Source organism: Schistocerca cancellata, chromosome 6 (genome assembly GCF_023864275.1).
Source record: "Schistocerca cancellata isolate TAMUIC-IGC-003103 chromosome 6, iqSchCanc2.1, whole genome shotgun sequence".
NCBI lineage: Eukaryota > Metazoa > Arthropoda > Insecta > Orthoptera > Acrididae > Schistocerca > Schistocerca cancellata.
Window position 1 is genome coordinate 583,392,496 of NC_064631.1, and position 22,659 is coordinate 583,415,154.

General features: G+C 41.9%; 1 protein-coding gene across 5 annotated transcripts in view; it reads right to left on the minus strand.

The window, feature by feature from the left end:
* Positions 1-263: 263 nt before the first annotated feature.
* Positions 264-22,659, minus strand: part of LOC126190709 (uncharacterized) — a 102,060-nt gene continuing 79,664 nt past the window's right edge. For 3 of the 5 annotated variants that reach the window (XR_007538279.1, XR_007538278.1, XR_007538277.1), the window contains exons 2-3: positions 1,468-1,573; positions 283-1,357 (exon numbers count right to left, since the gene is read on the minus strand). Coding sequence is in view for 2 of the 5 variants with exons in the window: in XM_049931179.1 (XP_049787136.1) it covers positions 1,145-1,357; positions 1,468-1,573 (319 nt within the window). In the remaining 3 variants the exon portion in view is untranslated. Of the gene's footprint in view, positions 1,358-1,467; positions 1,574-22,659 lie in introns of all 5 variants that reach the window. The other 2 variants (XM_049931179.1, XM_049931178.1) reach the window with 2 other exon arrangements.

Consider the following 22,659-nt stretch of genomic DNA (forward strand, 5'->3'; position numbering starts at 1 on the left):
GCTCTGTATTACTTACAATGATGGTGCCCTTCATCCATCATTAAAGAAATAACTTAAATTTAACGAATATTATATTCTGTAAGGTTTCAATCAATTATGAATTAACAGTTAATGTTACTAGTATCTGTAGCTTAATAGTAAACCAAATGCAGAAATAGTATCTTTGAAATAATAACATTAGAAAAAAGAAATTGGGAAATAACAAGTTGTGAAATGTAGACAAAAAAGTGTATCATCCTATTTAACATTTGCAATGAACTCAAAGTCAGGCCAATTAAAATTATTTACTAAAGAATTATCCAGCTGAACATTTTGATTACTATCGGTGGGGTATAGTTTGAATAAAATTTTCATACAACAAATTAACTATTGACTAACTTTTACTTCAAGTCTTTGCTACATCTACTTTACAGGCACTGTAATTTCTGAGTATAAATTTTTTGTTGTTGTGGTGAATGACAGTGCAGCTATTAGTGTTCTTACATGGCTATATTATATATCACTGCAGGTAAATTAAATGGAGATTATACAGTATCTTTAAAGATAACAGAATAACAGTTGATATGTAATAACATTTCTGAAAAAAAATGTGTAGTAAATAAATATAAAAAAGCATTTTCAAAGGCAAAATTTGAAGTTTTCAGAACATTAAAATTTACAAAAAAGACCTTTAACTTTATTCTTTAAAGTTTAAATGTAAAATGAAAACTGTAGTGGATGTAAGACTGTGCTGTCTAATCAAACTTTCAAATGAAGAAACTTTATTTGCTGGATATTAACCATCATAAGTACTCTTGGTCACTTGAACACAAAAATAATAGGTTGATAACATTTTTATAGAGACAATGAAGATAAACAGTACGGAATAGAAATGAATACAAATTCTCTCATCATTTAGTTTTGCCACTCTTGCATTGGCTGCGCTTTGCATAATTGGTCAACCTTATAAGCAGTAATGAACTCTCTGACTTGCATTCAGTGTAACTCAAAAGAAACCCTTAATGACAATACATCTACATGCAATATACACTGTAAGAAAAACAATAAATTGTTAGTTGAAAAACTAAGTTTACTTTTCCATGTCAAATAAATTATGGTGAAACAACACATGTAAATGCTGTCATATAAATATATCCTCAAGATATTATTTGTTTATTGTCTCTTTAATATTGCTGTACTCTCCAGTCCCTGGATTGTAGGAAGCATACAGATCATATTTTTCTGTGCGATTCCTATAAAAATCTCCCAGATTATCATCAAAAAACTTGTTGATACCCCTCCGTTTAGGTGAATTCCCATCTGTCAGCTCTGACAAGTAAATGCGATTCTTATGAGGTTGTTCCGGAATGGGAGTGATCTATGTACAAAAGAAAAAACAAAAATATTATAATTTTGTTATATATTTCATTATGTAAATATTTTTGTTGCATGTCTTTAACAATTATCATCTAAAACATTTATACTCACAGGCTTTGTCCATGTCTGCTGATGAGGTCGATAGTCATACATTGTTGTAGTACGATAATCAGTTAAACCATAACCTTCCTTATCAACATGTTCAGACACCTTCTTCCTACAACACACACAAGGAACTAGTGACAAAATAATAAATAAGATATGTAACCTCAAACATCATAAAATAAGTGATCACACGCTATACTTAGTACAAGATGAAACTAGTCAGTTTATGTTGTTACTCACTTTTAAAAAAACTAGGATTAAAAATAGGAATGTGTAAAGATGATAGATAATCTTTCATTTTGTTACTGAAAGAAGGCTTTCTTCTAGATTATTGAGAGAAAAGAGACACGATATTTGCGTGTCCCTTTTGCATTGGCAGCTGATCAGAGGAGGCATGGGAGGGTAAGCTTCCACACATTTCTGTGATAAAAGTAGCAGCAGTAATTGTTTTTACAATAAACTTATACACATATTTGTCAGTGAGAGTGAAAGACATTAGCTTCTGTTATTTCTTGTAAATCACCAGCACCAGAGAGCAAGTCAAAGTGTGAAAGCTGAACCCTAACCTAATGCAGCCAGAGGCGTGAAGCATGCGGCGAGGTGACCAGATATGTGCGTGCCTGCCTGCAAATTCTCAGTTGCTGTGGTAACCTGACATCACTAATAGGGACAGAAGAAGTGGTACAGGCTTCCATAGGCATGATGTGGTGTGCTTCACTGTCACAGGAGGCCAGCAGCTGTGGTATTGCCCTCTATGTTTCTTTTATATTAGTTGTCCTGTGTGTAGTGAATATGGATGAAGACCAACCTTGTACAAGGACTGATGTAATGTTTTCAAGCAAGGACATCATTACTTCCTTGCAGGAACTTTCTTTTTCAAGGAGATGCGAAACTGAATGGGTTCGGTTGATTTGGGGGAGGAGACCAAATTGCGTGATCATCAGTCTCATCTGATTAGGGAAGGATGGGGAAGGAAGTTGGCAATGCCCTTTCAAAGGAACCATCCCAGCATTTGCCTGAAGCGATTTAGGGAAATTGTGGAAAACCTAAATCAGCATGGCTGGATGGGGGATTGAACTGTCGTCCTCCCAAATGCGAGTCCAGTGTGCTAACGATTGCCCCATCTTGCTCGGTGAAACTGAATGACATGAAATTTTGAAGAAAGGACATCAAACACTGGCACTATGCCTTCTTCAGAATGATAAGTTCAAATCACATGCATTTCAAAGTTCATGGTATGAGCAGCACAAGTAGTTGTGTGCTAACCCTACAAAAGGAAAATTATTCAGCTGGCCATGTTTGCTCTTAAGCACAAGAAAACCTGTGTGGTCTGCTGAGGGTTTTGATGATCTGAAGAATGTGTTTAGAGGTTTATCACAGCATACTTCTTCTAAAGATCATCTAAGTAATTTTATTTCATATAAATAATTATGAAAACAAGTGTTTAGTATTTCAGAGCTACTTAATGAGCATCACAAACTGATGAAAATCAGACATAACAATGAAGGAAAACCTAACAGACACATCATGAAAATTCTAACTGATGTCACAAGTCTTTTGCATCAGCAGGAGCTAGCTTTCAGAGGTAGCAGTGAGACAGAAGATTCCCTGAACCCCGAAACTTTCAGAGGCATTTCAGGGATTTTCAAAAACTATACAGAATGAATTAGTTGAATGTAGAAATTAGAAGATTTGTGAATAACTGCTACTCACCATATAGCAGAGATGCTGAGTCAAAGGCAGGCACAACAAGAAGACTGTCAGAAAATCCATGGGTGTGTCCACGCAAAAGCACACTTTCTGGCTGCTGAGGTGTGATCATAACAACCAGAGACTCAATCATATGTGTATGTGAGTTGTGTTTGCAGGAGCATGTGTATGTCATATCTCTGACAAAGGTCTGGTTGGCCAAAAGCTTATTTTCTTCTTGTGCCTACCTGTGACTCAGCATGCCCACTATATAGTGAGTAGCAATTACCCTTATCATAATATTGTTACATTCTATCCTGGGTTTTCCATTGTTGAGATTTGTGAATATAAACATTTCAGTTTGAATAGAATCTCATTTTATGCCTGCATTTTGAATGAAACAACAGACATTTCAGACAAATCACAATGCTATAGTGTTGTGAGACTAGTGGACATCAATGGTAGCTTTGAAGAACATTTCTTGATTTTCATAATGTTAGCCAAGCTAGAACTTCTAATGCTTTATTCACTGTGTTAAGTGGCATGTTTCGAATTATGACATGAGGAACAAACTTATGGGTCAAATCTATCACAGTGCTTGTATTCTGGCAGGAGTATGAAATGGGCTGCAAGCTAAGGTCCATGAAATAACTCTCCAAGCTAATTTTACTCACTGTTTTGCACATCACCTAAAATTAATATTGCAGCAGAGGTGTTCTTATATAGAACCATTAAGAATTTTTTTCCCCACTTTTCAGGATATTCCTACTTCCTTCCACCAGTCTTCCAAATGGACAGCAATTATCGACAGTATTGTTGGTAAGCACAATCATTCAAACAGTGAAACAAGATGAATTTGTAATGGTAGAATATTGTCTGCCGTTAATGAATCTGTTCAGTGCTAATTGAGGCCTTAAATGAACTGATTGACAGTTGAAACTCCAGGGCAATGACTGCATCAGCAGCTTGTGGTTTTAAAAGTAGCCTCCTAGACTTTGACTTTGTTTTTCTTCTGTCTGTTTTTCAAAACATATTTTTAAAGGCTTAGCTGCAGTTTAACATTCTTCAGAAAAAACAATGACACATAATGTTGCAACAATGCTGTCTCAAGAATGTAATAGGTTATAAGAAAAACTTAAGAAATGAAGATAAATTGATCAACTTTTTAAATTCCACAAAACACTTGACAAATTCTCAAGCTGAAGCTTCCATGAATAAAGCTGAAATAATGAATGAATACATTGGCAAACCACTTGTGGGTTTTACATGGCATTGAACTGTAATAACATACTTTTAGGATCGAAAGGACATTTATTACGTCACTTAATAGAGTGAATACAGAAAGATGGCTGTTGAACATAGCAATAGAACAAACAGACAAGAAGACAAAACCAAAGAGCACAGTCAAAGAACTGTCACTTTGTGTCAGAGACACAACAGAGGCCCCACCCCAACCCCCTGGCATTTGTGGAACATGGCAGGGCGGAGCTAGCACATGTCCATAAAACAAATCTTCGTGCCAGTGCAGTGGGTGGAGGTGGTGTCTGGCACACGAAGTGTGTGGCTCGGGCTCGTCATTGTCAGGGTCCCACGTGCAGCTGGTGGTGATTCAAAAGGGGCCACAGTGGCGGTTGCAGTGGGTGAGGCGTCAGCGAAGTTCGGCAGGGAGTGGCGAGAAGTGACTTCAGGAGGGACCACACAGGCTTTAAATGTTGTATCAAATCTGTACTCAGGTGGCCATTGAGTAGAATCATGAATGTATTGACCCTGTGATGTAATACGCTGTGTGGGCTAGAGTACAGAGGTTGAAGAGCTGCACACACAGAGTCATCTCGTAACATGATGAAACTGTATGATTTCAAGTCCTTACGAACAAACACCTGTGGCATGGTGTGAGTGCGAGGTAGGAGCGGGTGAAGGCAGGCCACATGAGCACACACTCATTCAATGTGGGCCGGTAGGTCAGTAAGGTCCGTCAGAGAAGTGTCCTCAATGAATTTGGCAGGCAGGAAGAGCGGTTCACCATACAGGACCTCAACCAACGAAACATTGACGTCGTCCTTGTGCGCGGAGCAGATTCCCAGCAATACCTATGGCAGAGTCTCAGACCAAAGCCTGCCGTGGCACATGAATGCAGCTTTTAGCATTCTGTGCCATCGCTCCACTAGCCCATTGGCCTGTGGACGATATGCAGTAGTGTGAAGTTTCACCACCCCATACAACTCACACAGGCGAGCAAAAAACAACAACTCGAATTGGCAGCCCTGCTCCATGGTAAGTGACAGGGGGCAACCAAATCTAGCCACCCACACCAAAATGAATGCACGAGTGATTGTCTCAGTTGTAATGGCCACCAGGGGTACCGCCTCAACCCAGTGGGTGATGGGTGACGTGGTCGAATATGGAAAGGATGTATTTGTATCTATCGGAGAGGGGAAGAGGACCAACCATGTCAATGTGCACATGGCACAGGCAGCCCCTGGGGACGTCAAACTGTCCTAAAGGTGGTTGCGCATGTCTGCTCACCTTGCTCCATTGACAAGGAATGCATGCGCATAACCATGAGCGGCAATCGTGCGTGCGGCACGAAACGTTCGGTTACGAGTCATGTCATTGCCCACGTTCTGGGGGTAGGCAAGATTATGTAACACGTCGAAAATCCCATGCCGAAAGGGCGAAGGCACCAAGGGGTGGGGTGAAGCAGTAGAAACGTCACAGATGACGGGAGTTGATGACCTGTGCAGGGAAATAGGTTTGATGATGAGCGAAGATCGGTCATCCGAGAGAAGACGTTGTGTGTCTGCATCTTCAGCCTGAAGCCAGGCCAGTTCCTCTAAGTTCAATGAGGTGGAGATCATGAAAATGTGGGACAGGTAGTCAGCAACTACATTTTCCACACTGTGGATGTAAGAAGCATCTGAAGAATGTTGGCAAATAAAGTCCATGTGTCGGAAGCGGCACAGTGGGATATCTTTTGCTGGGTTGTGGATCGTGTCAACAAGAGGTTTATGGTCTGAATAGATGGTGAAAGTGTGTCCTTTGACATCACTCCTGAAATGTTTGACTGCCTCATAAGATGCAAGGAGCTTGCAGTTGAAGACCGACTATTTACATTGACTCCTTGTTAGCATTTTTGAGAAGAAACGGAGCGGCTGCATTGAGTTGGCAGTGTGCTGTTGGAGGACAGCAACTACCACCGACTCACTAGTGTTGGTAGTGACAGGAATCCGTGCCTCGGGGTCATGGTGCATGAAAGTGATAGCCTTGCTATGGCCAATTTCAAATTGCCGCAAGTGTCCAGCATGGGCCTAGTCCAGTCCAGTTTATGCTTTCCTGGAGAGGGCATCGGTTAGAGCCAACTGGATGGAGGCAGCCCAAGGTATATGTCGCCGATAAAAGTTCACCATCCCTAGGAAACAGTGCAGTTGTGCATAATCCTCAGGGAGAGGCAGGGTGAGGATGTTTGCAATTCATGAATCAATAGGGCGGAGGCCATCGGCTGAGACCATAAAGCCAAGGAAAGTTACAGATGTGGAATAGAGCTGCAATTTTTCATGGTTGATTATCATGCTGTTGGTCACAAGAGCTGCACGAACTGGGTCAAAGTGAAATTGATGTTCCTCTGCAGACGAAGGAAAGATAAGTATGTCATCCAAAGAGACAAAAGTGAAAGGAAGTGGTAGCAAAATCGAATCAATGAAACGTTGCCATGTCTGCACAGCATTTTTTAAACCATAGGGCATGAAGCAGTATTAGAAAAGGCTGAAAGGTGTAATGCTTCCGTTTCTGGAATGTTTGGCAGGTGCATTGTAATTTGGTGATTTGCTTTCGAACAGTCCAAGACAGAAAAGAACTTTGAGCCATGCAGTAACTGCATGAAATCCTGGATATGAGGAATCAGATAGTTGTCTATAGTAGTTCTAGCATTAAGGGACCTGTAATTGCCGCACATGCAGAACAAACCATCTTTCTTAGGCACCAGGTGGATGGCAGAGGACCAGCTGCTGTCCAATGGTCAGAGGATACCCAAAGCCAGTAAATCCTGAACTATCTCTTTTGCTCACAACAATTTCAAAGCATTAAGACATCCAGATTTGTGACATACAGGACCGCTGTCTGTGGTGCGGATTCAGTAGCAGGTGCTGTTGCTGATTGCCAAGACCCACAAAGGGAGGCATGCATGGTGGGGCAAGAGGGGGTGCATGAGCGGCGGCAGTTGACTGACCTTGGTGTGCCACGATGGCGTGTACAAAGTGCCGGCAGAAGGCGATGGCTGAGCATGTGATGGCGATGGCTGAGCACGTGATGGCGATGGCTGAGCACGTGACGTGGTAGCCATGGAAAGTGAGCGATCCTGTGAAGTGGTAATATGAGCATCTGAGCCGGGCTGGAATGACATGGGTGGTGCCTTGGAGGGAGACGGCGACAGTGGGCATGGCGCGATAGCTACGTGAGGCGAAGGATCCCGTGAAGGACAGGAACATCCTGCAGGTCAAAATGCATCCATGTGTAACCGGCAGCAGGAAAGGTTCAGCTCAACACAGGAGCGAAGTAGACCAAAGACACAGTAGGAGAGGGAGGCTGCATTGACAGGAGCGACTCTGCAGAGAGGCAGCATAAGGTAACTCGTGTATAAGCCAATTCAGCAGAGGTGGTAGCAATGTGGGAGCGTAACTCCACATTACGAGTGCACAGTCCATTGATCTGCTTGTGGAAGTCCAAAAAATCGGAGACGACTGTAATGTCTTCAAGCAGAGAAGCACATGTGGGAAGCATGGCCAAGGATGCGGAGAGTGGAAACGTGCTGCACTCGTTTGAGCATGGAACAGTAGAACCATACACGTGACAGAGTATAGAAGCCTGTAGGTCTGGTGAAAGCTTGTAATGGTGTAGAAAGTCCAACCTGATCACAGGTTTGACCATGTCGGTGACGTGGAAGGTCCAAGTAATGTCACGCACGGGCACAGATGAGGTGACCTATTTGATGGAGCCAAGGACCGCAATGTGAGAGTGATTCTCGGTGATCCGTGCGAAGTTAGCAGGAGAAAGCATGTTGCCCGCATGCTTGACTGGAATAACGCTGACAATGCTGACGACAAGTCCGTGACATAGAGGAGTTGTGCCACTAGTGCGAGCGGTGCAGTGTTGGAAGGTAGGCACTGTGAATCATCATGGCGGGACGTGGTAACTACACGTGCCTGCTAAAGTTACTTGGGTACACACAAGGCTCATGGCAGTTGTGAGTGGTGTCCCCGTATGTTGCATGTCATCGCCAAAGTGGGTAAGCTTGGAGGTGAGGTGTTGCAGGGCAGGCAGGGCACGCAGCTGGCTGCATCATAGCTCAAGAACACTCAGGCTGCTGCTCGGGTGAGGTCAGTTGCTGTCAGGGGTGCAGGTAGTACCTCCTGTACGCTGCCAGGAGGCAGCTCCTGGTAGGTTGTTGAGCTACTGCGGCGTGCATGCTGGCCTCTACTGGTGGCACGTGGGACCAGCGAAGCAGGGCTGCCAACTGAAGGTGGAGGCGATGTCGTCTGTGACAGGTGGTGTCAGTGACGAATGATTGCGTAGGCCCGATTGGCCATGCGCAGGCGGACCTTCAGAGGGTCAGTGACATGCGTAAGCAGGTGAAGCTGTAGGTCCGATGGTAGTTTGTCCATCCACAGAGTCCACAGCATGGTGTCAGGTAGTGCTTGGTAATCAATCAATGTATGAAGGTGCCGCCAGAGCTGCGAAGTTGTATGGTCGTTGAGGTGTTCGTCATGGATGATGTGGTGGATGGCCTTGGACAGAGGGTGAGAAAGGCATTTGATAAGCAAAGATTTCACCATCACATACTTAAGCGAAAGGACAGCATGAGTAGCAGGTCACTGATTAGGTCAGGATGGTCGTGGAGGTGGCGCACCAGGCAGACGAAAAGTACGTCGTCGTCCGAGATCCTGTGGATATCCAGTAGATGGTCCACCCGGGTGAACGAAGTCTTAGGGTTACCCTTTTGCAACGCAGACAGCTTAGTAAATCTGGTGGGTAACACATTTTGATGTAGCACCGGCAGGCAAAGATCTGTGTCGGCGGTTGAGAGAGCCCCTGATGCCAGGAGTGCAGTATCAGTTGGCAATGTGTTGCCCGAGGTCTGTGTGGGGGGGGGGGCAGCCGCAAGCAGCACATGAAGAGGAGTGGGCCGGTGGAACCGATGGCACACATGTGTCCCAACAGCATGCCCAGAGGCAGGTGCGGTGTGGATATAAAGCACAAAATGACACTGGTAGGTTCATTGTTCTCAAGACAATGTGGGCAAATGCATAATGTTGGAGTCGGGCTGACCACTGTGGGGTTTACATAATGTTGAACCATAATAACACACTTTTAGGATCAAAACAACATTTATTTCATCACTTAACAGAGCAAATACAGAAAGATGGCTGTCGAATATAGTGCTAGAACAAACAGATAAGAAGACAAAACCAAAGAGCATAATCAAAGAACTGTCACTTTGCATCAGAGACACCACGCAATGATATCAAAATACAAACAGATATATTTCGAGGTATTGGATAATATTGTAACACAACTGAAACAAGATTTTCACATTGTGATTAACTACTCTTTCTTGAAATAAGCAATACTACTCAGCTTATCAATTATTCAAAGTACTCATCTATGTCATAGAAACTTATTTTGAAGTTCAGTATTAAATTTTACTTCATCTGTTATTTCCTTCATTTACACTGGCAGAGCACTGTAAAGTTTCATTCCAAAATAACTTACATGGTTATGGGTTTGTGTTGTCCATACTCTTTCTACGTGTAAATTTCTACAATTGCAAGTATTGTAATTGTGGCAGTCCTCATTGGCACGTAAATTGTTCAGGTGTGCTCTTGCACATAGAATGTTGTTAAATATATGCACAAACAGTGGGGGCCTACAATACATTCTTGGAAAATTGTGTGTTATAATTCGAATAGCTCTTTTATGTAATTTGAAGGTATCTATTAAGTGTGATTTAGTTTTACACCAAAATTCTATACCATAAGACACAATAGACTGAAAGTAAGCAAAATACACTAATCTAGCACACTCCATGCTGCATACTCTAGATACTGTCCTCAATGCAAAACATGGCAAATAAATAATTGCTATGGTCTTTCTACCTTACATTTTGATCAGTGTGCATGCCAGATACTTTGTGGACTGCACAGTATTTATCTCTTTGTCACTCAGTTTTAACTGTAGATCATTTCCTTGGGTTGCTTTGCCATATGGTATATAATTTGTTTTACTGAAGTTAAGTGTTAACTCATTTGCATTAAACCACTGTTGTATGTATTTCAGGACTATGACAGTTGTGATGGACAGTGATTTTTTATCATTACGTATAATTATGCTTGTGTCATCTGTGGACAACATAATATTGGTAACAATATTTGGATCCTATATGTCATTTAAATAAGGTAAGAATAATAAGAGACCAAGGACACTTCCCTGTGCGACACCTATTTCCACTTTCTCTGCATCTGAAACCCACTTGATTTTCTCATTATTATGATCTGAGATGATTTCTACAACCTGGGTTCTGTCTTGAAGGAAAGATTCAAACCAATTCCACACAACTCTTCTTACTCCTATTGCCTCCACCTATTTTACCGTAATTTGGAGATTTACTGTGCTGAAGGCTTTTGATAGATCTAAGTTAATTCCCAGTAAACATTTTTTATTGTCAAAATTCCTGACAATCTCTTCAGTATATGCACGGATGGCTGATTCTGTGCTGTGGCCTGAACGGAAGCCATGTTGATTGCAGTTCAGAAGTTTGTATGCATCTAAGTAATTTATGAGTCTGATTTTCATTAATATCTCTAAAATTTTGGAAAATGGTTGGAGAAGGGAAACTGGTCTATAATGTTCTATCTTGTGTGGGCCTCCTTTCTTAAAAAGAGGCCTATCCTTTGATATTTTCAACCTCTGCAGTAACACCCTTTCGCTGACTGACAACTTGGAATACATACTAGGGGCTTTATAATTTGTTGGGCAACTTTTTTAATTAGTGACATAGACACTTTGTCACACCTGTAGACATGTGTGGTTTTAGACTCATTATCACCTTTAATATTTCATTTTCATTTTTGGGAGTTAACATAATACTACTGTGTACATTTCCATGTACATGGTATGGATTCATTTTTACAAATGTATGGTGCATCCTTCAGTTGCTCACAGATGAGTGATGAACTGGAGACTGTATTTTATTCCCAGCATAAACATTTCACTCTATCAGTATGGGAGACACTATGAAAAGAATGTTTGAGAATGAAACAGACCAAATTCTTCCAGAAGCTTTCAAACAATTTTGTCTAACAATCACAATTCCTGCAACAAGTTTTTCAGTCGAAAGGAGTTTTTCTTGTCCTAAACATGTAAAAACATATTTGAAGAACAGTATGATGCAGGATTGCTTATCAGCTCTTGCTTGTACCTCAGTTGAAAAACCAGTGCAGCAAATACTTGGAAGCCAAGACACATGATATGATAAGTCATCAAAACGTTTGGGAGGAAAAAGGGTTATTGAGGTAACTTGTTTTATCAGTAACAATGCCCAGATGTCTAATCTACAAGCTCATTTGTAAATCAAAATGAATTATTAAACAATGGAAAATCCAGGATGGAATGTAACAATATTATGAGAAGGAAAGTTGCCACTCACCATATAGCGGAGGTGCTGAGTCTCAAGATAGGCACAACAAAAAGACTCTTACAATAAATGCTTCCGGCCATTAAAGCCTTCATCAACACACACACACATACACACACACACACACACACACACACACACACACACACACACACACACACACACACACACACTGTCTGCAGTCTCAAGCAACTGAAACCACACTGAGAGCAGCGCACCAGTGCATGACAGGAGTGGCAACTGGAAGTGGCTAAAGAGGAGGCTGGGGTGCAGAAGGGGAGAGATAGTGTGGTAGAGGTGGTGGACAGTGCAGTGCTGCAGGTTAGAGGGAGGGCAGAGGAGATGTGGGGAGGGGGTGGGGGGAAATAGCAGGAAAGGAGAAAAGTAAATAGACTGGATGTGATGGTGAAATGACGGCTATGTAGTGCTGGAATGGGAACAGGGAAGGGGCTGAATGGGTGAGGACATTGACTAATGAAGGTTGCAGCCAGGAGGGTCATGGGAATGTAGGATGTATTGCAGGGAAACATCCCACCTGTGCAATTCAGAAAAGTTGGTGTTGGTGGGAAGGATCCATAAGGCACAGGGTGTGGAGCAGTCATTGAAATGAATGATATCTTGTTTGGCAGCATGTTCAGGAACAGGATGGTCCACTTGTTTCTTGGCCACAGTTTGTTGGTTGCCATTTATGCAGACAGACAGCTTGTTGGTTGTCATGCCCACATAGAATGCAGCACAGTGGTTCAGCTTAGCTTGTAGATCACATGAATGGTTTCACAGGTAGCCCTGCCCTTGATGGGATAGGTGATGTTGGTGACTAGACTGGAGTAGGTGATGGTGGGAGGATGTGTGGGACAGGTCTTGCATCTAGGTCTATTGCTGGGGTATGAGCCATGAGGTAAGGGATTCAGAGCAGGGGTTGTGTAAGGATGGACAAGCATATTGCATAGGTTCAGTGGACATTGGAATACCACAGGGTAGGGGTGGGAAGGATAATGGGCAGGACATTCCCCATTTCAGGGCATAACTGACCATTAAAATTGCTACACCACAAAGATGACATGCTACATACGCGAAATTTAAGCAACAGGAAGAAGATGCTGTGATATGCAAATGATTAGCTTTCCAGACCATTCACACAAGGTTGGCGCCAGTGGCGACACCTACAACATGCTGACAAGAGGAAAGTTTCCAACCGATTTCTTATACACAAACAGCAGTTAACAGGCATTGCCTGGTGAAACATTGTTGTGATGCCTCATGTAAGGAGGAGAAATGCATACCATCACATTTCCAACTTTGATAAAGGTCGAATTGTAGCCTGTCGTGATTGCAGTTTATCGTATCACAGCATTGCTGCTCGTGTTGGTCGAGATCCAATGACTGTTAGCAGAATATTGAATCAGTGGGTTCAGGAGAGTAATATGGAACACCGTGCTGGATGCCAATGGCCTCGTATCACTAGCAGTCGAGATGGCAGGCATCTTATCTGCATGGCTGTAACGGATCATGCAACCACGTCTCGATCCCTGAGTCAACAGATGGGGACGTTTGCAAGACAACAACCATCTGCACGAACAGTTCGACGGTGTTTGCAGCAGCATGGACTATCAGCTCGAAGACCATGGCTCCGGTTACCCTTGACACTGCATCACAGACGGGAGTGCCTGCAATGGTGTACTCAACGATGAACCTGGGTGCATGAATGGAAAAATGTCAGTTTTTCGGATGAATCCAGGTTCTGTTCACAGCATCATGATGGTCGCATCCGTGTTTGGTGACATCGTGGTGAACGCACATTGGAAGCATGTATTTGTCATCGCCATACTGGCTTATCACCTCGCATGATGGTATGGGATGATATTGGTTACACGTTTCGGTCACCTCTTGTTTGCATTGATGGCACTTTGAACAGTGGACATTACATTTCAGATGTGTTACAACCCGTGGCTCTACCTTTCAGTCGATCCCTACGAAACCCTACATTTCAGCAGGATAATGCACGATCGCATGTTGCAGGTCCTGTACGGGCCTTTCTGGATACAGAAATTGTTCGACTTCTGCCCTGGCCAGCACATTCTCCAGATCTCTCACCAATTGAAAACGTCTGGTCAATGGCGGCCGAGCAACTGGCTCGTCACAATACGCCAGTCACTACTCTTGATGAACTGTGGTATCATGTTGGAGCTGCATGGGCAGCTGTACCTGTACACGCCATCCAAGCTCTGTTTGACTCAATGCCCAGGGGTATCAAGGCCATTATTATGGCCAGAGGTGGTTGTTCTGGGTACTGATTTCTCAGGATCTATGCACCCAAGTTGCGTGAAAATGTAATCACATGTCAGTTTTGGTATAATATATTTGTCCAATGACTACCCATTTATCATCTGCATTTCTTCTTGGTGTAGCAATTTTAATGGTCAGTAGTGTAATTGAAACCCTGGTGGAGAGTGTAATTGGTTGCTCCAGCCCTGGGTTGTACTGAGTTACAAGAGGAATGCTTCTCCGTGGCCAGATGGTGGGACTATGGGAGGTGGTGGGAGACTGGAAAGATAAGGAACGGGAGGTATGTTTTTGTGCAAGGCTGGGAGGATAGTTACAATCAGTGAAGGCTTCAGTGAGAGTCTCAGTATATTTCAAGAGGGACTGCTCATCACTGCAGAAGTGATGGCCATGAGTGGCTGGGCTATACAGAAGGGACTTCTTGATATGGAATGGGGGGCAGCTGTCAAAATGGAGGTATTGCTGGTGGTTAGTAGGTTGATATGGAAAGAGGTACTGATGTAGCCATCTTTGAGGTGGAGGTCAACATCTAGGAGGTGGTTTGTTGGGTTGAGTGGGACCAGTTGAAGCAAATGGGGGAGAAGTTATTGAGGTTCTGAAAGAATGTGGATAGGGTGTCCTCACACTCAATCCAGATTGCAAAGATGTTATCAATGAATCTGAACCAGGGGGGTTTAGGATTCTGGCTTTAGGAAAGATTCCTGTAGATGGCCCATGAATAGATTGGCATAGAAATGTGTGATGCGGGTACCCATAGCCATACCCTGGATTTGTTTGTAGGTAATGCCTTCAAAGGAGAAGTATTTGTGAGTGAGGATACAGTAGGTCATGGTGACTAGGAAGGAGGTTGTTGCTTTGGAATCGGTCAGGTTTTGGGAAAGGTAGTGTTCAATAGCAGTAAGGTCATGGGCATTAGAAATGTTGGTGTAAAGTGACGTGGCATCAATAGTGACAAGCAGGGAAGCATGTGGTAAAGGGACAGTAATTACAGAGAGTCAATGAAGGAAATGGGGAAATGGTTGGTATCTTTTATATAGGAGGGTAGATTCTGGGTAATATGTTGAAGGGGTTGGTCTACGAGAGCAGAGATTCTCTCAGTGGGGGCACAGTAACTGGCCACAATAGGGTGTCCTGGGTAGTTAGGTTAATGGACTTTAGGAAGCATGTAGAAGGTAAGAGTGCTGGGAGTGATAGGGATTAGTAGAAAGGTGGCCTCTGGGGAGAGGTTCTGGGATACGCCTAAAGATTTGAGTAGCAACTGGAGATCCTGCTGGATTTCTGGAATGGGGTCACTGTGTCAAGGTTTGTAGGTGGAAGTATCTGACAGCCTGAGGAGTCCTTCTGCCAGGTAATCCTTGTGGGTCAAAGCACCAGTGGTGGAGCCTTTGTCTGCAGGTAGGATTATAAGGTTGGGATCAATTTTTAGATGGTGTACTGTGGTTCTTACTGCAGATGTAAGGTTAGTTTGCATGTTGAGGGATTTGGGGAATGATGGTGAGGCAAGGTTCAAGATTAAGAAATTCTATAAAGATAACAATGGTTGATTTGTGGGCGGGGGGATCACAGTTTCATGGAGGAGTGAACTGACTTAGGTAGGGTTCAATATTGGTCTTTGGTTGAGTCTGATTGGTAGGGTTGGTGCTAAAAAAGAGTTTTTGTACTGTAGAGACCGGGAGAATGAGAGAAAGTCATTAACAAGACCTGCATATTTGAATTTGGAAGTGGGGAAAAAGGTAAGGCCATCAGAAAGGACTTATGTTTCTGTGGGGCTAAGGCTTCCGTTCCATACCCAGAAGTGCCTTCTGTAGAGCCTGGGCAGCCACGGTCACCACATCTGCAGTGACTAGCTGTTCCTCTTGAAATATACTGAATTTCTTATTGAAGCCTTCACAGATCGTAACTATCCTCCCAGCCTCGTACAAAAACTAATCTTCCATGCCTTATCTTCCTGGTCTGCCACCACCTCCTGAAGTCCCACCGTCTGGCCACAGAGGAGCATTCCCCTCATAACTCAGTAACATCCAGGACTGGAGTAACAGAATTACATTCTCTGACAGGGTTTTGACTACCGTATTTACTCGAATCTAAGGTGCAGTTTTTTTCCGGTTTTTGTAATCCAAAAAACTGCTTGCGGCTTAGAATTGAGTGCAAAGTAAGTGGAAGTTCTGAAAAATGTTGGTAGGTGCCGCCACAACTAACTTCTGTCGTCGAATATATGTAGCGCTACAAAGGCATGCTTTGCAGGCACAAAGATAAATACTGGCGCCAAAACCTCTGCGTCAGTAACTAAATTTGAAAAAAAAATGGTTGAAGACTTTGGTATTTTTCATCTTCGCATATAGCAGCAATTCAATGTACTACGAAAATCCGACTGGCAAGACTGTTTGGGATGTTTTCAATATGGCCAATTCTACGTTCTGAATTTTTTCCTACCTGTGAGAGGAGATGGTTACTAATAGGAACTTTTATGAATTGTGAATCACATGCCGTATTCTCTTCACCATAAGAATAATATGAATATGAACATTTTGCCATGTTTTGTGTCTGCTGCTCTCTCATTTAAATCCTGTCTGCCTAATAAACTATGAAACTAGTGTGACAACAGCAAACGCGGAAGAATATACATATCATGTCATGTTTATATTCATATTATTCTTATGCCTATTGGTGATACAGTCAGAAATGAAGCACAGCAATAGACTAGATTTTTAAATCTAAGATGACTCTAATTTCTGTGCAGAATGTAATGTACAAAAGAAGCGTATGCAAAGATTTTCAAACGGAGAAAAATTTTAGCTAAACTCTCGTTCAGAACATCTTCTATCATTCGCAGTCTATTATTTGGTTCTTGTTGATCATTATCAAAGAAAGCAGCAGTGTAAGTAACAACAAATAGCAGTCTCTTGCCATTGTTTCGCTAATGAGACAATTCCTCTCTGTTTTTTATTGTGAGCGGCGGTAGTGTGCACAAAAGCAAGCCATGCTGCGAGCGGCAACAGGTCGTAAACACACATTATCAGAATGCGACAAACAATGCACGACACAGTACAATAATGCATTTTCAGCTTAGAGTGACGTAAACATCTATAACAAAGAGAACAGCATTAATCAGATCAAAGAAAAATAAGCAATCAATTCAAACCAGACGAAGCACGTGAAAAAGGAAGGGTACCCGTATAAACACGGACGGAGCACCTGACGCAGAGCAATGGCTACCTGGTAAAGCTTAACTGCTAAGCTTACGACTTGAACCAAACTACTGTAGCTGTATAGTCATTCATTTGACCTAAATTGTATCTCGTATTACAATGAACCAACTTTGTTTCGATCTGGAGATGTGCCCTAAAACTTTTCTCTCCCCTCGAATTTCGAGTCTCAAATTTCAGGTGCGGCTTAGATTCGGGAAATTTTTTTTTTCCTCAATTTCGAGTCTCATTTTTCAGGTGCAGCTTAGATTCGAGTGCGGCTTAGATTCGAGTAAATACGGTACCTTCCGTTGGCCTTGAAATGATAAATGATCTGCCCACCATCCTTCCCACCACTCCCACAGTGGTATTTCACCATCCACCAAACCTACACAATATACTTGTCCATCCTTACACAACCCCTGCTCCCAACTCCTTATCTCATGGCCCATACCCCTGTAATAGTCCTAGATGCAAGACCTGTCCCATATATCTTCCGACCAGCACCTACTCCAGTCCGGTCGCGAACATCACCTATCCCATCAAAGGCAAGGCTATCTGTGAAACTAGTCATGTGATCTACAAGCTAAGATGCAACCACTCTCCTGCCTTCTATGAGGGCATGACAACCAACAAGCTGTCTGTCCACATGTATAGCCACCAAGAAACTGTGGGCAAGAAACAAGTGCACCACCCTGTTGCTGAACATGCTATCAGAAATGACATCCTTCATTTCAATGACTGCTCCAGAGTCTGTACCATATGCATCCTTCCCACCAACACCAGCTTTTCTGAATTGCACAGGTGGGAACTCTGGATGCAATACATCCTACGTTCCCATAACACTCCTGGCCTCGAGCTTCGTTAGTCACTGTCCTCATCCATCAAGCTTTCTCCCTGTTCCTTTTCCAGCACTACACAGCCATCATTCGACCATCACACCCAGTCTTTTTACTTACTTCCTTTTCCACTATTCCCCCCCCCCCCCTGCTCCTCTCCCCATCTCATCCATGCACAACGTCTAACCTGCAGCACTTCACTGTCCACCACCTCTGCCATACTACACCTCCCCCCCTCCCTGCCTCAGCCTCCTCTTTACCCCACACCCAAACTCTATCCCATCATGCATGGGTGCTGCTGCTTGCAGTTTGGTTTCAGTTGCTTGAGACTGCAGTCGTGTGTGTAAGTTGCAATTGTGTGTGTGTGTGTGTGTGTGTGTGTGTGTGTGTGTGTGTGTATTGTTGATGAAGGCTTGTGTTTGTGTGTGTGTGTGTGTGTGTGTGTGTGTGTGTGTGTGTGTGTATGTGTGTGTGTGTGTGTGTGTGTGTATTGTTAATGAAGGCTTAAAGGCTGAAAGCTTTAATTGTGAGAGTCTTTTGGTTGTGCCTATCTGTGACTCAGTGTCTCCGTTATATGCTGAGTAGCAACTCTTTCCTTCTCATAATGTTGTCATTATTGTTATTATTGTTAGCAGTAGTAATAGTAGTGGTAGTCATTATCATCATCATCTCACTATTAGTAGTAGTAGTAGTAGTAGTAGTAGTAGTAGTAGTAGTGGTCATTAGGAATGCTGCGTGGGTGTACATTAAAAGCAAGGGAGAGGATATTTTCCAGTACATTTCCTGGTATCCCCAGAATTTAGGCCCATAATACACCATTACCATGTTGACACACTTGCTACCAGCACTGTTCAGTTACTTACTACTGTAAGTAACTGAATTTCATGTCACTCTGAAATATACTGGGTAATCAAAAAGTCAGTATAAATTTGAAAACTGAATAAATAACGGAATAATGTAGATAGATAGGTACAAATTGACATACATGCTTGGAATGACATGGGGTTTTATTAGAACCAAAAAAATACAAAAGTTCAAAAAATGTTCGACAGATGGCACTTCATCTGATCAGAATAGCAATAATTAGCATAACAAAGTAAGACAAAGCAATGATCATGTTCTTTACAGGAAAAGCTCAATATGTCAACCATCATTTCTCAACAATAGCTGTAGTCAAGGAATAATGTTATGAACAGCACCGTAAAGCATGTCCGGAGTTATGGTGAGGCATTGGTGTCAGATGTTGTCTTTCAGCATCCCTATAGATGTCGGTCGATCATGATACACTTGCGACTTCAGGTAACCCCAAAGCCAATAATCACACGGACTGAGGTCTGGGGACGTGGGAGGTCAAGCATGACGAAAGTGGTGGCTGAGCACATGATCATCACCAAACGACACACGCAAGAGATCTTTCATGCATCTAGCAATATGGGGTGGTTCTAATAAAACCCCATGTCATTCCAAGCATGTGTGTCAATTTTTACCTCTCTATCTACATTATTCCATGGTTTATTAAGTTTTCAAATTTATACTGACTTTTTGATCACCCAGTATTACTGAACTCACTTTGGGAGAGAGAGGAATTGCATCAGAAGAGCAACAGTTGTCTCACAAACCCAAGATTCCTGAGCAGTGATTCCCAAGGTGAAATAAGCTATATGTCATTCATGTAGATCAGTCCATAGCCAAATGTGTAGTGCTCAGTGTATCAAAGGTATTTCCTGTAAAGTTGCTTGTGCCCTTTGGGTAATTATAAATGACAAATATGTAAAGGATCTCAGCTGACTGTGCCTATATATCGGTTTGGTGAACCATGATTTGAGAGTTCAGAGATAAGTTAAGGTCATTGGGTTTGCTTCAGTCACTGCCAAGAAGTGTGGCACAATGCAATATTGCATAACTTAGAGAGTGTGTGATAATATTGGCCTGCTTTATCTATCCGTTTGTTGTCCTTGGTGTTGACATACTAGCTGAAAAATGAGTTGTGAAGTGCAACTAATGTATGCTGTAAATGATGTATCCGACAGATGCACATTTGCGTTTCACAGTTGTTTACTTTCACTGTTCACAACCCCCCCTCCCCACCCCCCCCCTCCCCACCCCCACCACCAATATTAAGCAGCCACATGGCCAGTGCACTATTGTTTTAACTTACCATAAGCCTCATTAATAGTTTCCAGGCAAATCTCCACATACTGCTACAATAGTTTACTGTTGAACATCTACGAGCAGTAAAACTTAACAAAAAGATCACAGTTCTTGAAGAATAATCATGTATGTAAGGAGTAGACACTGTTATTGCTTTAACACATGGCCTAATTGTTTAACACACACCACAGTTAAGTTGAAGCATTGTTCTCGTTCTAACCAACACAGGTTCCTCGTCTGAAACTCGGCAATGGACTGACTGTTTCGCGACCAAAAATCAGGCCCTTATATATCATCACAGTAATAGGTGCTGAAACTACACATTGTTCAAAGTTAAATTTATAGAAATTACAATTAAAACTTAACTTATTAAATTAACTGACTACATCGAAAAATTCTGTTTTCTAACAGTTTCCTCTACTACAAAACTTAGGCTGAATTATTTGTTTAAATCATAAAACTAACATATATTATTATGCAAACAATACTTTTGACAAAACTGTTAATTACATTGGAATTAATTAAGGGCTGGTTCTGCTAATGTGTTTCCAATGAGAACCAAATAGATACTTTTAAGATTACTAGTATTTCGTCTTCCAAATGTTTATAATTATTGCAGAATTTGTATTTGTTTATATGCAAACAATAGGATTTAAGTTACAAAACAATTACTTATTTCACCCTATAATGAAAGATACTAACTAGGAATAGTCCAAATAAATTAGAAAATAAATTACATACATAAAACTAATCACAAAATTAGATCTGGTGTTATATTCTTTAAAACCGAGGGCCAACCTTTCTCTTTAATGAAATTTCAAATTATGCTTATGTATGTTTTGATGGTACTTAGTTAAAAGCGGATAAATGAATTCTAAGGTGGCAGATGGCAAAACAAAAGTGGAAGTAAAAACATCCCCACTTGCTTCATCACAAGTATGGCTCTTAACTTAACCATCTGTTCATCTGGATCAGAAAAAAAGATAAAAACTTTTGAAAAGAGGAAAGAACTTTATCTAAATGTGTTCTGCTTGCCAGTGTTTGGATGAGTGGATAGCTTTTGAGGCAAGCTATTAGTTAGTGGACAACTTCTTGTATACCCAATTTGTAAAGTTTACTCAAGCCATTGGGGTAAGTACTCACACCCAGACTGATTGAGGAATGTATGTTGTTCATTATACATGAAATTTCATCAAATTCAGAAAATGCATTAAGTAGCAGACCATATACAATGTGTTAAAATTTCGTTTTTGTAATTGAAGGAGATCAGTAATATCTGTAATATTGCCCCCCTTTATGTAGAGAAAGCTTAAGCCTTTCAAACATGTATGTAACGTACATGCCATGCAAATCACCATGAAGTGCATGGCAGCAGCACTGTATCACATGTTAAAGTTGTTTCCCATTCCAAACAGTTTTGGAGTGTGCTCGCTGCAATTACATAGTCTAATTTTGTCTCCATGTTCTCTACAGAAGTAATATGGAGGGGGCTGAAGTACATTTCTAGATTCTTCAATAGTTCTCAAAATTTAGTAAGTAGGCTTTCACAGGATAAAAGCCATTTATCTCTAAGATCCTTCCAGTGAAGATGTATTAGTATTTCTGTGACATTCTCCTCTGGGTCAAGTGACCTACAACCATTCATGCTGACCTCCTTCGAATATGCTCAAATCCTCTGTTAGACCTGTTTGGTATTGGTTCCTCACACTTGAGCAATATTCTAAGATGGGATGAACAAATGACTTGTAAGCAGTTTCCTTTGTAGCCTGAAAACATTTTCCCAGTATCCTGCCAATAAACCAAAGTTTATTCATGCTTCATTTGCAACTGAGCCACTTAGCTGCACGTTACACAGTTCATTTTGCAAGGTAACAGCCACTGTGATTATTTTATTTCATACCTCAACAAATTTTTACACCCAGTTATTTATATCAATTGGCTGCGGCTTATTGAAATTATAGTAATAGGCTAGCCTATGGACTAGGGTATGTTGCAGGCCATTAAACAAAAACACAGAAAATGCTGCTTTGCACCTTACTTGAAGAGGATGAAAATGAAATCACAATCCTGAAAAAAATTAAGAAAATTACAATAAAAGATGTGATTTACTGGTTGACTGAAGCATGAGATAACACCACTAAAGGTGTATTACAAAAATCAAGGAAAAATATCTGGCCTAAATTGTAAATTGTTGAAATAATTCTTACACCAGTCAGGAAAAGCTCTGGCTGTGTTGAGGAGTGGACTACTGTTGACAACAATGGCCACCAGGAGTTCAGAGAAAAAGACATCGTAGCAATGGTGCAGGGCTCATCACCTCAGACTGATTCAGAGGAAAGCGAGGAGGAGGTGAATGCTCAGACTG